This window comes from Bos taurus, chromosome 26 (genome assembly GCF_002263795.3).
Source record: "Bos taurus isolate L1 Dominette 01449 registration number 42190680 breed Hereford chromosome 26, ARS-UCD2.0, whole genome shotgun sequence".
Lineage (NCBI taxonomy): Eukaryota > Metazoa > Chordata > Mammalia > Artiodactyla > Bovidae > Bos > Bos taurus.
Genome location: NC_037353.1, coordinates 37,313,558 through 37,329,955, shown reverse-complemented (window position 1 = coordinate 37,329,955; position 16,398 = coordinate 37,313,558). Strand labels below are relative to the sequence as shown.

The 16,398-nt window shown below is 37.3% G+C and overlaps 1 protein-coding gene across 4 annotated transcripts in view; it reads left to right on the top strand.

Annotated features, from left to right (window-relative positions):
• The window catches only part of SHTN1 (shootin 1), a 109,370-nt gene that overhangs the window by 50,237 nt on the left and 42,735 nt on the right, over positions 1-16,398 (top strand). For all 4 annotated transcript variants that reach the window (XM_005225770.5, XM_003587898.6, XM_059882076.1 and 1 more), the window contains 5 exons: positions 1,581-1,662; positions 6,520-6,614; positions 11,028-11,174; positions 13,920-14,073; positions 15,877-15,979. In XM_005225770.5, coding sequence (XP_005225827.1) covers positions 1,581-1,662; positions 6,520-6,614; positions 11,028-11,174; positions 13,920-14,073; positions 15,877-15,979 — 581 coding nt within the window. The remainder of the gene's footprint in view (positions 1-1,580; positions 1,663-6,519; positions 6,615-11,027; positions 11,175-13,919; positions 14,074-15,876; positions 15,980-16,398) is intronic.

The following is a 16,398-nucleotide window of genomic DNA, read 5'->3' as shown; positions in this document are numbered from 1 at the left end:
GAGGGCAAACTCAGTAGAGAAAGGCTCTCCTCCTCTGTACCTCCCAACATAGGCATATATAGTAGATGGTAGAATGGGTTCAAGTGGGTATTTGGAGAATCTTTTTATTTTTTCTTCTGAATTGTCTGTGAAAGCAAGAGCATGTACTTAGCCTTCTTTGCACGTGGCTTGAATCTGCCTTTGCAGTCTCGATGTAATTTGTGTCAGTGGTTCTGAGTCTGTAGCCCAAGGTTTCTCAACTGATGTATTATAGCACCTTCATATCTTGCCAGTGATCAAGTGTCCCAGGGTATTGGTCCCTTCAGTGAGCAGCCTCATCCAGTTCCCATACACATATTCTTAAGGACCAGAATGTGAAAAAGAATGTGAAAAAGTGCCCATCTACCTCCCAGCCTCAGTTACTGTTTCAATAAGTGTGAGTGGGAAGAAGGACAAAGATATTTTGGAAGCACTGAGCAGGGTATACCAGTTACTAATTTAAACAGAAAGCAACAGTATACTTTGTACTAAAAGAGACCAGTTCACAGACTCTCTGGAAGTGCTGATGGATTCAGGGGCCCTTTCAGGACCATCATCTTAGCTTGTTTCTTGAGTGTTATCATAGGAGAGAAAGACATTTTGATGCATTCCATTTCTCAGTTATAATTATTTATTGATGATTCTCTTCCCTCCCACTTAGAGGTATTATTGGAAGCCATTTCAGAAGTTAGTTTTTTTTATGATTATTTCAGACATCTGAAAAGTATAAAAAACAAAGTAATGAACATCCATATGCTGACTACACAGTTCAGTATATAAAACATTAACATATTATTGAAACCCATGTGTATCTCTCCCTGAGTGCTTTCTCCTGACTCCCTGCCCTGTTTCTCCAAGCAACCATTATTCTGAACTTGGTTTTTATGATTTCAGTGATTAGATTTACATATCTACTACAATGACTAGTATTTTGAATGTTTTTAACTGTATAAACTTGCTTCTTAAATTCAACATAATGCTTTTGAGATCTGTCCACTTCCTATATATAACTTTACATTCTTTTTTTAGAACTCTACTATGATAGTCTCTTTTCCTGTGATGCCAAAAATTATTTCAGAAATTGAAGTTTTTTGGGGGGAGGTTTTCATATGTATTTTATTTAAGTCAAAGGTCAAAGCATTTTTTATTAAAAAAAAATCTGTGTATGTTTTACGTAAGCCAAATGTCATCAAAGTGTTAAATGAATGCCAAAATTTAATATTATATATCTGATTAAATGATTCAGGTATTTTTTGGGTGCAGTCTAGTTGGATTTTTCCTTTTGAAATGTCAATCATTTACGTTGGATGACTAGAACATTGCCATATTTAAGGAGCAGTGCTAATGCTATTTGGAATATGTAAAGTTCCAGGTATATATCCTAAATTAAATAGACACTTTGAGGCTATAAAAACGCTTTAATAAAAGCCTAACACAGTGAAGGCAATGACTGCTTTAGTGTAGCATCGGGTTGAAAATTGAACAGTAGTTTAAGTCGCCCATCATCATGTCATGTTTTACAATTTTGGATGTTTTCTCCTCTCACAATATCACATTTTTAGGTAAATAAAGTTAAACAAGAAAAAGATGTTTTGAATTTGGAAGTTCTTGAACAGAGGAAAGTCTTAGAAAAATGCAATAGAGGTATGTGTTTCTAGTCTTTTCTTTCTAAAATCTATAACTTACTTTGTGTCTATATATTTTGTATTATTTTATACCTGTGTCTAAAGAGTGTTGTAGCAAAAGTTTTCTATATTGTGTCTTCTTAACGTCTAGCAATGAGTCTCTCTCATTTCCTGTTCTTTTATCACCTAAGTTAGAGCCTGAGGAAATTTAAAAGAGCTTCTGCTTAAGGAATTCACAACCCACTCATTTTGAAACTTCAGACCTAAATCCTCTTTTGTCCTACATGTATCCTGGGACCATGGCCATATTGGTATTTATGTATCTGGTAGGGTTATTCAGTAAACCGCTCCTCAGTCCAGCAGTGATTGGGATATCTACATAAATACCTGCAACATTAGATGACAAAATTTTAAATTAAGAGGACAAGGAAATAGTTTCATTAGTAATATCTAGATTCCATACACATATGTTAACATACAATATTTGTCTTTCTCTTTATGACTTACTTCACCCTGTACAATAGGCTCTGGTTTCATCCACCTCGTTAGGACTACTAAAATGCGTTCTTTTTTAAAGCTGAGTAGCTTTCCATTGTATATATGTACCAAAATTTCTGTGTCCATGCGCAGTGGAGATGCAGACACAGAGAACAGACTCATGGATGCAGTGTGGAAGGGGGCGCTGCTAAGTCACTTTGTTCATGTCCGACTCTGTGTGACCCTGTGGGCCATAGCCCGCCAGGCTCCTCTGTCCATGGGATTCTCCAGGCAAGAACACTGGAGTGGGTTGCCATTTCCTTCTCCAGGGGATCTTCCCAATCCAGAGATCAAACGTGCATCTCTTATGTCTCCTGCATTAACAGGCAGTTTCTTTACCACTAGTGCCATATGAGAGTGGCATGGAAACATATACATTACCATATATAAAATATAGTCAGTGGGAATTTGCGGTGTGACATAGGGAGCTCAAGCCCGTGTTCTCTGACCACCTAGAGCAGTGGGATGGGGTGGGAGTTGGGAGGGAGTTTCAGGAGGGAGGGGACATATGTATGGCTGATTCATGTTGATGTATGGCAGAAACCAGCACAGTATTGTAAAACAAATACATTGCAATAAAAAATTTTAAAAAAGAGGATATGGAAAACAGGACACAGGGAAAGTGAAAGTCTGTGTTCAGATGCAAAGTGCCTCCTTGCTCCAAGTCCTTGCACATTTCCTACCTGTGTGCCTGAAGTCTGGCTGTGAGCTCCCTGGAAGCCAGAGGCAAGAGAGATTCACGATCTTTTCTGTGAATCACATAAAAATTTACCTCTTCGTCAGGAGAAGCAGACTTGGTCTCATGGCGAGAAGGAGCTTTCTTCTAGAGAAAACTCTGTGTAATTTGATTTTATCATCCTAGTCATAAAGCATAGCATGCAATCTCATGGTGCTGTTTCTTATGTCTCCTGGTTTAGAGCAAAGGAGTTATGCTAAAGTGCAAACATAATTCTCAAGGGGAGCAGGGCCTCTTAATGTGCTTTTTGTTCTGCTTTTTCCCCTCAGCCAATGTCTTTCCTAGTTCAGAAACTACAACTTGAAAAGGAAACCTTTCAGACCCAGGACCTTCCCTGTTGGTAGTGGTGGTGGTTATCTATCTTTGTGTCATTCATGAATTGAGATTCTTTTCTTTTTGATAAATGAACTTATAGCTAAGTGTGGGAGATGCACTAGGTTGTAACATTTCCTTTGCTCTTTGTGCATTTAAGAAGATATAAATGGTATAGAAGAATTTTCAGTTGTGATACACTATGCTATTAACAGGCTTCTACAAAGGTTAGTATGATGGCCCTTGCCTTCAGGGAGCCCCCTATCTAGGAAGAGAGAGAGAGATTATGTACATAAATACATGACTAGGACCAACCCAATTTATTTCAGAATCTAAGAGGACCAGGGCATGTGAAAATTCACTTTTTATCATAGTGTTCTGGTCATAGGAAAGAAAGTCAATTATCTTGCCTAGGACTTCTTTTTAAAAATAGGTTTGAGAATCATTTAGCTCTCAGGGACCTATAATTCACATCACAAACCACCATTTACATTGCTTCACTTGAGCAAGACTGTTAGTCTTTCCTCTGAGGAGGCGGTAGATTGACCGAGTACAAAGTTTGAAATTCTATGTCATTACACAGCAAACCAGTTCTTAGTCAGTTAAGACTGAAGTGCCCTGGAGGAACAGCTTGTGAAAGCAGCCATTAAGAGAGCCTTTTTAAAGCTTTTTATTGCTATGACTCAGCTCAGAGTTGAGAGTGTCTGGCCTGAATCTGATGGAGAGATCAATGTACTATCCACCCATGTGGTACCTACTTGGTGATGACGCCATCACTCCCTCTGTCCCATCTATATCATTATTTAACAAAATGTCAAAAAGTAGGAAAGAATTCATGTTGCTCCTATTTGACAGGATATTCCCTTTGAAGGTTTCTGCCCACAGGGATTCTTTAGTTCAAATCTCTGACTTTAGGTCTCTGCAGATCTAAAGCTGCTTCTTTTCTTTAAAAACATGGATAACACTTTGAAACAACTAATACACACACACACACACGTATACATTTTTCTTTCTTTTTATTCAGGTAACATACATTTTTTGGTGGGAAGTATAAATGCATATTGGAAAAGGAAAAAAAAAATCTCAACTTTTATAGTCCAGGTATGAGCACTGTTAACATTTTAGTGTTTATTCTTCCAGGAGAGGAAAGGAGCGGAGGGACAATTCACAGGTAGGGGACTAAGAGGTACGAAGTATTATGTATAAGATAAGTTACAAGGATATGTTGTACAACACAGGGAATATAGCCAGTGTTTTATAACTGTAAATGGAGCATAACCTTTAAAAATTGTGAATCACTATACTGTACACCTGTAACATAATTTTGTGCATCAACTATCTTTCAATCAAAAGGCCTATATATACAGGTTAAATTGTTTGTTAAATATGTTTATAATGTATATGGAGTATAAAGAAAATACCAACAAAGACGATAGTCTTTGTATCCATTGGTATTTTACAAGCCCCTGAACATCAATCTCTACTTGTATTTCTTCATTGAATTTTTATCATAGTTTTTATTTGTAGTTTTTCACATATGTATATATCTCTGAACAGCATATTATTTAATTTTGCATGAACTTGATATATATGCTGTCATTTTGCCTGTGTCCTTCTGCAGCTTTTTGCATTTGTGAGGTTCATCCATATTAAAGGGTTTTACTGTGGTATGTTTTTCTCTGCTGTATAATATTTCATTTGATGTTTATACCAAAATTTGTTTATCTAGTATCCACTCCAGTACTCTTGCCTGGAAAATCCCATGGACGGAGGAGCCTGGTGAGCTGTAGTCCATGGGGTCGCTGAGGGTAGGACACCACTGAGCGACTTCAATTTCACTTTTCACTTTCATGCATTGGAGAAGGAAACGGCAACCCACTCCAGTGTTCTTGCCTGGAGAATCCCAGGGACGGAGGAGCCTGGTGGGCTGCCGTCTCTGGGGTCGCACAGAGTCGGACACGACTAAAGCGACTTAGCAGCAGCAGTATCCAGTTGGTGGATGTTTGAGTTTTTTCCAGTTTTTTGCTATTCCAAATCATCGTGTTATGAGAATTCTTACACATGTCTTGTGGTGCAAATATCAAAGAGTTTCACTAACGTACACACCAAATGTAATATTTTATCTTCGATTTCACTACATAATGCCAGATTATTTTTAAAGTAGGTCTGTAAGTTTATATGCCTGTTAACAGTGTGTTTGTTCTAACTGTTCTGTGCCCTGTCCAAACTTGATATAGCTATACTTTAAAATTTTTGGCAGTCACCTCTTTGGTGAATATAAAAAGATAGCTATGGTTTTACTTTCCATCTCCTTGGTTACTGATAAAGATGTTTGTTGGCCTTTTACATATTTCCTCCTCTGTGAAACTTTTATTGATGTGTTTTATATGTGGCTTTTAAGAAACAGAAATGAGCTCATTTTAAAGGTATATCATGAAGGTCTTTCCCATTTAGGAAATATGCCTCTACAATATAATTTTTTATGTTTTTATGTTGGTTTCTACCATACAGCAGTGCACAACAGTGCATGCAAATCAATCATTCCCTCTTGAGCGTCCCTTTCCACTCCCATCCCACCCCTTTGGGTCATCACAGAGCACCAGGCTGGCCTCCTTGTGCTATCCAGCGACTTCCCACTGGTTATCTGTTTTACGCATGGTAGTGTATATATGTCAATGCTGCCCTCTCAATTCATCCAACGCTCTCCTTCCCCCGCTGTGTCCCATCATCTGTTCTCTATGTCTGCATCTCCATTCTTCCCCTGAAAATATGTTCATCAGTACTGGTTTTCTGGATTCCGTTATCTATGCATGAATGAACAATATTTGTTTTTCTCTTCTTCACTCTGTATAAAAGGCTCTAGGTTCATCCACTACACTGCACCTCACTCAGTACAACGTAATTCTGTTGGCAGAATATTTCTTGTATATTTCTTTACTTACTGACCCCTCAATGTTAGGTCATCTAGATTGTTTCATTATTTTCAGCAGTGATGCAGAGAACACCTTTACAATTAGATCTTTGTAGGTTCATGATTCATTCTCTTAGGAGAATAAATACATTTCTAAAAGTGGAATTGTTGAGTCAAAGGGTATAAATAGTTTTAGATTTTTGATTCACATTGCCAGGTTGGTCTCTGAAAAGGTGTTATCTAATTTTTATTCCAGCCAGCAGTGAATGTAGGTGTTTTGTATGCCTGAATAAGGAATCTTTTCGATGCTGGTTTTTTCATCCATTTGCCTAATAATCTGTGTGGCCTATTGTCCATTTTCTTTTCCTTGTCTTCTTAAGTGTCCATGCTAGCAGTAGAAGAGTATGAGGAAATGCAGGTGAACTTGGAGCTGGAGAAGGACCTTCGAAAGAAAGCAGAGTCATTTGCACAAGAGGTAAATGTCTTGCAGAGACCTCATTTTTTAGTTTTATATTTTAAAGAGCTTTGCAGATGACATATGAAAACATTTTTTGAGGTTGAACAAACACTTGTCACTCTGAATAAAGATCATCTGCTCTAGGGAGCTATTTTGAATAGTATCAAGTTCACTGAACTTGGTGTCAGAGATCTGGGTTTGCATTTTTCCATGTCATTTGGGTAGTAGTCGTTTGTTACTAGCAACTCTTAACCTCTTTGGGCTTCACTTTCACCATGGGTGATGATACCAACCTCACCAAGTGGATTGTAAAATCAAATGGCATGAGTCTTCATAAGAATTTTATAAACTAGAAAATGCTATACTGGGAAAATAAATTGTATTTAGGGATACCCATCCCATTACTTGTGGTTTAAAGTCCGGTTTGAGTGCAGGACTTTTGTATGTTTCCAAAAGCCTTAAGAAACTGGGTTACATCTCAGTATACCATCTGAAAGAACATCATGGTCTTCAGTGACTGTTCAGCGCTCTCACTGTGTGCCTTGATTCTGCCACTTGCTGTGGAACATTGTCACACACGTTATACACCCATTATCTGAGCCTTTCCTCTCATGTTAGAGATGAGTTTTGAGCTTCTCATGCTCTGGGTTAACTTTGTTGACACGTGGTGGTTGGGTATTCCACGGCTCTGTGACTGGTTTCCAGGGAAATGAGGAGGCATCAGTTGGCTGAGCTGTAACAGCTTATGATGTGTTATGTGTTAACAGCTTATGATGTGATCTACATGAGATCTTCTCCATCAGGTATAAATATTTTGAATCTGTTTGCCTACTGTGGGTTCAAGGAAGGTAGCTAAGGAAATGTAAGCATTCTTAGGTGGAAGTACCCAAGGTATAGAAGGAAGACAAAGTGCAGGGTTATGGGAATGACATTTGAAGATCAGATGATGGTTTTGTGCAAGAGTTTTTCCATACTTGAAGGTAACTCTGGTAGCAATGAACCCTATAAAAGTTTAGTCTGAGAAGGTCTGATTTGAAATATTATGATTAAATTTATTCAGAGAGTTTAATGAAAGGTGAGTAAATATTTATTCTCTTATTTCTTGGAAGGAGGCAAAAGAATTGAAGTGTGTTAGAGCCCTTCAGAAAAATCTACAGCGTATAAATAATGGAGCTAAAGAAATAGTTGAGGGGAGAGAGAGTAGAGATAATGTGAAAATGCCTTCATTGCAAAGCTGAAAATGTTGGCTGATTTTGACCTGCATGCAAGGGTCTTAATTTTGAGAGACATTTTCAGTTTGCATTTCTTGTTTGCAGAATGATGTTAGAATACAAAGCAGCTCAGAGAAAAACTTGAAGGCCATGTAATAACCGGATAGATGGAAGAAGTAAGATTCCTTTAAGAATGTAAAAATGAATTATTCATTCTGCCATGCAACCTGTAGTGCTTGGTGCAAACAGTACTGACAGGTTAATCCAGAATGAGGAGAGAGATGTTTGAGGAGGGAAAGTGAGAGCAGTGGTACTTACCCTGCTGGTGTGTGTGTGTGTACGCGTGCGCTAAGTCGCTCAGTCATGTCCGACTCTTAGTGACCCCATGGACTGTGCCCGCCAGGCTTCTCTGTCCATGGGATTTTCCAGGCAAGAGTAGTGGAGTGGGGTGCCATTTCCTCCTCCACACTGCTGGTAGCATAAGTATTTGCAACAGTGCTTGATGATTTTACAGTATCTAAGGCTTGGTCTACACAATAGTAAGAAGAAAAGACAAAACTGAATTAGAACTGGTATATCTTCCCTTTTACATGGTTTATAGATTCTCAGGTTTTCAACAGACAACTGCTGATAAAAGGTATCTGACTTGACTTAACTAGAGAAATACCACTTTTGCATTTTGTTCTTAGTGCATTCAGCAAATATCTTTCAAGCCAGACACTGTGTGAGTAGTGGAAATATAATGGTGAAGAAAGCAAATACGACTCCCGCCCTGTTGGAGTATTTAGTGTAGAGCCATAGAAATCATTTTTTAAAGTTAATTTAGGTCACCTTTTTTAACTACAAAAGGAAGATATATACCCTGTAAACATGCAAACAGTTTTCAAATGTGTAAATTAAAAATTGAATGTTTCTTCCTTCTTCTTTAATTGTTTGTCCAATTAAAAAACCCAAAGCATGATCACTTACAAGGAGGGAACAGTCAGTTGTCCTCATAACTATGTTTTGTATTTCTTCAACATAATTTCAACTCTTGAAACCTTTCCTGTACTTTTTGAATGTATATTTTTTTGCTATTTAGTGTAGTTTTTCTTTCCTCTGTTTAAAGATGTGAATACTTTTTCAACATGTAGTCCTTATATACTGAGGGAATGTTACATAAATTTTGTTTTCAGACAACTGAGATGATAATATTTTAATGTTATTTTTGAAAGAATGAATTATATATTTATGACACTAAATTTTCTTGTCATTCTTTGAAGAGATGTAGGAAAATTTCTCTGAAATTCTGGTACCAATGTTATTATTTGTCTGATAAGGGACCCACTTAATAACGCTAACCAAGAAGTTCTTTCCATAGCTAAAAGCCAAATTCATTAGTGTTTGGTAACTGAATTTTCTTTAAATACATCTTTAGAAAAGGCATTATGTAGTGTTTTATTTTAGTACTTTAAAGTCTAGAAAAGGTGGTCTAATGACTAATATTTTTCAAGTTGCCATTGTTATTGAAAGGAACTTCTTTTCTGTATGTTCTTTTCATCTTATATTGCAATTTAGGGATTGTTACAGGGCTTTGCAAAAGAAATTCATGTTATTAACATCCCTAAGACACAGTCTATGTTCTTTTCTCTCTAAAATAACAGTTGAAACAATTTATAATCATGTAAGTTGAGCAAGTTTTCCTGAGAGCTATAACTTTCCCCAAGAGAACCAGAGTACAGAGGAGCAGGGCAGGGAGAGTCATAAAGCCAGCCCTGGCATCAGTGGTCCTTGTGCCTGCATTGTCTGACTGCTGGGCCCTTCGCCTCTGCCCTGGTCAGCCCCCTGACTGCGTCCTCTCTGTCTTCCCCTGGACTCGGAGCACTCTTGGTGAAAGGCCTCACTTCCTGGGGAGCCAGAGAATCTCAGCTGTTTCAGTTGCATTTGTTGGCCTTTCATGTTGGCTGTGAGATATTGTCTAAGATACCAACACGGGACTCCAACCAATTGAGTTTTAAGAGGGGAAAATGTATAAAAAATAAATTACTGTAATATTATTATTCAATAGTAATCTGAAACAAATCATTTCAATTAGACTATTGGTCTCAATTTTAAGATACTATGATGGAATGTTGATGATGCTTCCCTAGTGCATAGATGCTTCCAGTCTCACTTTTCTCCAGCCCAACACTTGTGCACTCATGGATACTTACTCATCCTCTGTTCCTATTCTTACACAGGCATCAGATGGAAGAAGAATGTAAATTTCACTTGCAAATGTTGCTGTACTATAAAATGGGCCTGATTTCAGAATTTGTAGAACATTTTGTGTTCAGACTCGCCCACTGGCTGGTTTGTGTAGCATATTAAGGAAAAGAAGTAATAGGTGAATAGGAAATAATGTTGCTTTCAACCGTGAAAAGTTGTGAAGATTAGGTTAAGAATATATGTAAATTGTTTAGTAAAAGGCTCAGTTTGATTAATATACCTTTTTCCTTCTCCTCTTTACCCTCCTACTGTTAACTACTTTTGTCATGAGGAAAAGCTGATAGGTTTAAGACAAAAATCTTAGGTCTATTAAATAACCGAGAAAGAGATTAGCCAGATGGTGAAGAGCATGGGCCTGTAAATCAGACAGATCTGGGTTTAAATCCTGGGTTTTGCCACTCACTTGTGTCTTTGGGAAAGCTGATTAACCCCTCAGAGCCTCAGTTATCTTATTAGTAAAAGTGGGATAATAATAGTGTCTACTTGACAGTGGTGTTCTAGGGATTACATGATAAACTGCATGTAAAATGATTGCTGCCACACCTATCCTCTAGTCTTCAGTATGTTTTAGCTTCTCAAAGCAGATGAATTCACCTCACAGGGATGATGTAAAGGATTAAAATAATGTGTAGAACATATTTAGTAGAATACTTGGCATAAGTTCTTGATATATATTAGCTGCTACTGCTAGTATTTATAAATTTTAAAGCAATAATAAAATAAAAGCTGCCGTATAGGACTAAACTACTGTATATATACTGTGCTGAGATGAAGGTAAAGGTTCTAAAGATTACATAAAAGTTATGAATGAAAACTTAGCATAGGACTCATTACTTCTAAAATCATCATACTACCATTCAGAAATTGTGTTTACCTTTTTAATGAAAACTCCACCTTTCCTTTTGCTCAAGTTTCCATTGAGGAGGCTTGTGAACATGAGTGGTATCTACATTTTTGTAATTAACTTTTGTAGATGTTTATCGAACAGAACAAGCTAAAGAGACAAAGCCACCTTCTACTACAGAGCTCTGCTCCTGACCGGCAGCTTTTGAACGCATTAGATGAAAATGCAAAACTTGTCCAGCTCCTTGAAGAAGAGAGAATTCAACATCAACAAAAGGTAACAGATTTTCTCCTGGGTTTTTAGTGCACACACATCCTTAAACTGAGAGGAGTTAGTCCAGAAGCTCATAGTTCCTTATTTTGCTTGAGTTACTAAGTCTTTCCAGTGTTTTCACCTTTTAGGAAAAAACTACCAAATGAACTTCTAGTACCCATCTAAGATTTATAGTGCGCTGTTGTAGGCTCTATTGTTGTTTAGTTGCTAAGTCATGTCTGACTCCTTTGTGAACTCATGGACTGTAGACCACCAGGTTCCTTCTGTCCATGGGGTGGGATTTCCCAGGCAAGAATACTGGAATGGGTTGCCATTTCCTTCTCTAGGGGATCTTCTGACCCAGGATCAAACTCACATCTCCTGTGTTGGCAGATGGACTCTTTACCACTGAGCCACTAGTAGGGTTTATAGTGACTTTTAAACCGTCCAAAGGATCGGAAGAAGCGAGGCAGAGAGACAACTCAAAAAGAGCTTGAATAATGCAATTTGGAAATCCATGAGTCAGTTGTGTTTTTGGAGAGTGCATACACTAGGAGAGTGTATTGTGATTGGTCTCAAAGAGCTTGTCGGAGGAGGGAAAAGTCCGTGTTAGTAGTAATTGTTTGCTTAGAGAAAACTTCTGATTTTGTAAACTTGCACAAATGTATATGTTTAAAGGCTTCCTAAGTGGTTATTTCAGTTTGTTTGAGTAGAGTTCCTCCAGCTGACACAGCCTACCTCTGTGTGCTCGGCAGAAAGGATAGTGATCATGGTGGGTGAGGAGGAGAGGCGGAGAGGAGGAGAGGCAAGCAGGTGGAACAAAGCCTTTCAAATTAAAGAAACCACTTAAGAAAAATGGCATCAATATTCATGCTACTTACAGTGTCCCTAGTTGGTGAGGGAAAGGCTGTTAGCTGCCATATGTTAGCACCTGTGGAAGTCTCTTTAAGCAACACTGTTGACATTTAATCCTTGGATGTTCCTGGAGTTCTTACCAAGTTGGTTGTGAGGTAAATTTTTTTTCCTTCAATAAGAAATGTTGGCATATATGTAGGGAAGCTCTAAATGAATACATGGTAATAGTGCTTGGCTCTGGGAAAGTGCCCTGGGGGATAGGATGGAAGGGACTTTTTTTTTTGTCCCCATATGCAGGAATTACCTTTTCAAATAAAGAGAATGAAAGAATGTTTATTTTTATTTAGCTTACTACTAGAATCTTCTGATTTGAAATAAGCTCTACTACCTGTTTTAGTCGCTAAGTCATGTCTACCTGTTTGTAACCCCATGAACTGTAGCACGCCAGGCTCCTCTGTCCATGGGGTTTCCCAGGCAAGGATACTGCAGTGGGTTTGGGTTGCCATTTCCTTCTCCAGAGGCTCTTCCTGACCCAGAGATGGAACTCAAGCCTCCTGCACTGCAGGTGGATTCTCTACTGCTGAGCCACCCGGGAAGCCCTCTTCTACATGTAGTTACCTCCTTAAATAATGCGTGCCGAGAACCGAGTAAATTATATTGAGGATGGGACTAAATTGCTGGGTGTATACCTTGTTGGCGTAGGGTACTGAAGAGTATTTATAAGTTATAAATGAAATTAGAGCAATCAGTACTTCTAAACCTATTTTACTGTACTGTTATTCTGGATAATCTTTCAGGTTCGTGGTTGGAAAATATTTCTTACCTGTCTGTAAGTTCACTTGCAAATTCAGCAATCTTTAAAACACAAATGTGTTGTTTTTATTATTATAATAAGGAAATCTTAAAAATACAGAAAAAGCTAAAGCAGAAAACTAAGATTAATTAAAAATTCCATATTTTGGTGCATATCCAAACTTTATGTAAATATATAGTTTTATGAATATAGTTTAAATGGGATCATTGCAAGCATATTGTTCTACAACCTGTTTTTTTTTCCATTGGTAATATATTAATATCTTTCTATGTCAGTGTATAGTGAGGTATATGGTTTAAAATTTTTGCATAGTATTGATATTTCACTTAATTAACACTGTAATTTATTAAATCAATAATATTGGTGGACATGTAGCTTATTTCCAAAATTTCCTTGTTGCAGAGAATGCTCTAATGAATGTATTTGAACACCTGTCTACTTCTCTAAAACAAGTTCTAGAAGTAATATTACTGAATCAAAGGGACTTTCCTTCCTTTTTTTTTATGGTTTTTGTTGTTACCAAATTGTCTCACCAGGACTCCTTTTAATATTACCTGAGTTCTTCTTTTGGAATGGGCATAGAAGTGTTAATCTGTTTTAAATGAATTTTTTACTTATATGAATATTAAAAACTAAATTTTCTGGGATGTAAGTCTCCAATAAATTTATATGAATCACATTACTGATAATATAAGTATTATCTGTGGTGGTAGTGGTGATGGTTTACTTGCTAAGTCGTGTCCAACTCTTGGGACTCCATGGACTGTAGCCTGTCAGGTTCCTCTGTCTATGGAATTTCCCAGGCAAGAATTCTAGAGTAGATTGCCATTTCCTTTTCCAGGGAATCTTCCTGACCCAGGGATCGAACCCACGCCTTCTGTATTGTAGGCAGTCTCCTGCATTGCAGGCAGATTCTTTACCAACAAGCCACCAGGGAAGGCCCAGTATTATCTGTATCCCAGGATTGGTGTGATTAAAATGAATTAGAATCTCTTTGCTCTGAAATGCAAAGTAAAAGAGAAATGTTTGTTTTTCCCCTTGTTTTCCTTGACAAAGGAAAAACTATTATCACTGTATAAAAGTCTATTTATAATTTATAGGTCAAAGAACTAGAAGAGCAACTACAGAATGAAACTTTCCACAAGGAGATACACAGTCTCAAACAGCAACTGGAGCTTCTCGAAGAAGATAAAAAAGAACTGGAATTGAAATACCAGAATTCTGAGGAGAAAGCTAGAAATTTAAAGCATTCCGGTAAAAACATTGAGTAGGCTATTATGTCTTAGTATTAAAATGTGAATCTTTCATGGCTAGTACATTTACTGAATGCTCTGAATTCTATAGAAAAATTCAAGCTTTCTTTTAAATTCCCTCATTTCTGACTATTGTAGTTAAGTAGAACGATCACTGTAATGAGATGATTCACAAATATTTAGACTTACTTTTTGGACTCAGAGCTTTTATGAGCATCACATACAGAATTAAGAGACAGAGATACAATTAATATGGGAAGACCAAAACTTCAGCATTTCTCAGGGATTCAGAGATGAGTGTTCATTGAGTACTTATTTTGTCCATTTTAGGGTTTATTTTTAAAAAGTAGCTTTTCAGGTTCATACTACCTTTATCTTCGATGTCTAATTATACACATGAAATAATGCTTTCAATATCACGCCTATCAATAAAATGGGGTACAGTATGTATATTAAATGGAAAAACCTTTAAAACACCAGGGGGTACTTAAATGATGTATTCATTCAGGTCTAGAAGGCTTAACAGGAATGTGTGAGTTAGATTACTACACAGGGATAAATAACAAGTTTCTGTTGGAAAGTAAGTAATTTAAGGAGTCAGGTTGTTCCCTTTATAACAGCTTCAATATTCACTTCAGATATTTTTGGTTAATTTTATACTAGAATTTTGAAATCTGTACAGAAGAATCAAGTAGGCTTTTTTTTTCTTTAAAAAATATTCAGTGCTTTCTAATCCACAATGAAAATGAACTACAATTTATTTTTTTTAATTTATCTAAAATTAAGAAGTAGTTCATTCTTTTTGTCTGCTGTGTATATGCTCAGCCATACCCAGTACCCTGGGGTGCTGTAAGAAATATAGAAGAAAAGAAACCATACTTTATTGTCCACGAGGATATCAGATTCCCTTTAGAGAAATAGACACATGTATATGAAATGACTAGAGAATACTCGGTGTTGGAGAACCTAGCCTACCCTGCTTATTTAAGTGCTGGCAATAAAAACAAATGGACAGGTCATTGGAGTACAATTAGTCATGGAAAGTAGAATGACTGCATAGAGGGAGAGCTTTTCCTGAGAACAGTACCTGTAGCCCATGAGACCTCAATTAGAGGTATTCACATCTGTGCTATAAATTTAAATTGAGTTTTCTGGCAGTCAGGAACTATGTCTTAAACAGCACCAAGCACAGGCTCTTTTCACATTGTTGGAGCTTAGTAAGTACTTGTTTTATTAATGGCTTGAATGAATTGAATGAATAAATTGTATTTCCAGAATGCTTTTCAAAAGAACAAAAAGTTTCTGAGTTAGACATTTGAGAGTCTGAGTCTGGTTAAAATGATGAACTCTAGGATTTGCAGCTTTGAAGGAGATTAAGTGGAGGAGGAAAGTATGCTATTAAAATTCATTACTAAATGTCATCTTTAAAATTAATTCAATTCTTGGTCTATACACTTTAAAAGTCAAATATTAACAATTTCTTAGTGTTTGGTTGGCATATTCCATTCTTAACAAATATTTCTTCAGCCTACTCAGTCCTTACTTCCCACCCATCCAGCCATTGTCTTGATTTTTTTTCCTTTTCCATAGTTTGTACATATAGCAAACACATGGTAATTTTTTAGTAATGTGTATAAGGTCTCTCTCACTGATGATAAAAAGTTTAAAAGGTTCTGCAGCTTCATACTGGAATTTCTAACTTTGCCCTAGTAAAAGAATGTGATTTTGAACAGGTGGTTTTTGTATATAAGGTGCTAAGTTGCTTATTTCATCTATTTTTTCTGAATGCTTGCTCTCTGTGCAGTTGATGAACTCCAGAAACGGGTGAACCAGTCTGAGAATTCAGTACCTCCGCCACCACCTCCTCCACCCCCACCTCCTCCCCCTCCTCCCCCCAATCCTATCCGGTAAGCACATCCAGGAAGATGGCTCTACATCAAATGTTAGTCCTTGTCAGAGAAACTGAAGTTTATGTTATTGGTATCCTTTTTAAAAAATACTGGTTTAGAATGCATCATTAGACATGGGTAAAATGTTTGAAAGATATTAGCAGGTGTTTCAGAGAATTTTCTGAAGGCCAGTGTATCATTCCCTTCTTATAATATATTGTTGTTGTTTAGCTGCTAAGTTGTATCCAACTGCAACCCCATGGACTGTAGCCCTCTAGGCTCCTCTGTTCATGGGATTTCCCAGGCAGGAAACTAGAGCAGGTTGCCATTTCCTTCTCCAAGGGATCTTCCCAACCCAGGGATCAACCATCTCCTGGTGGATTTTTTTTTTTTTTTTTTTTTACCACTGAGCCACCAGGGAAACCCATCTCTTGTAG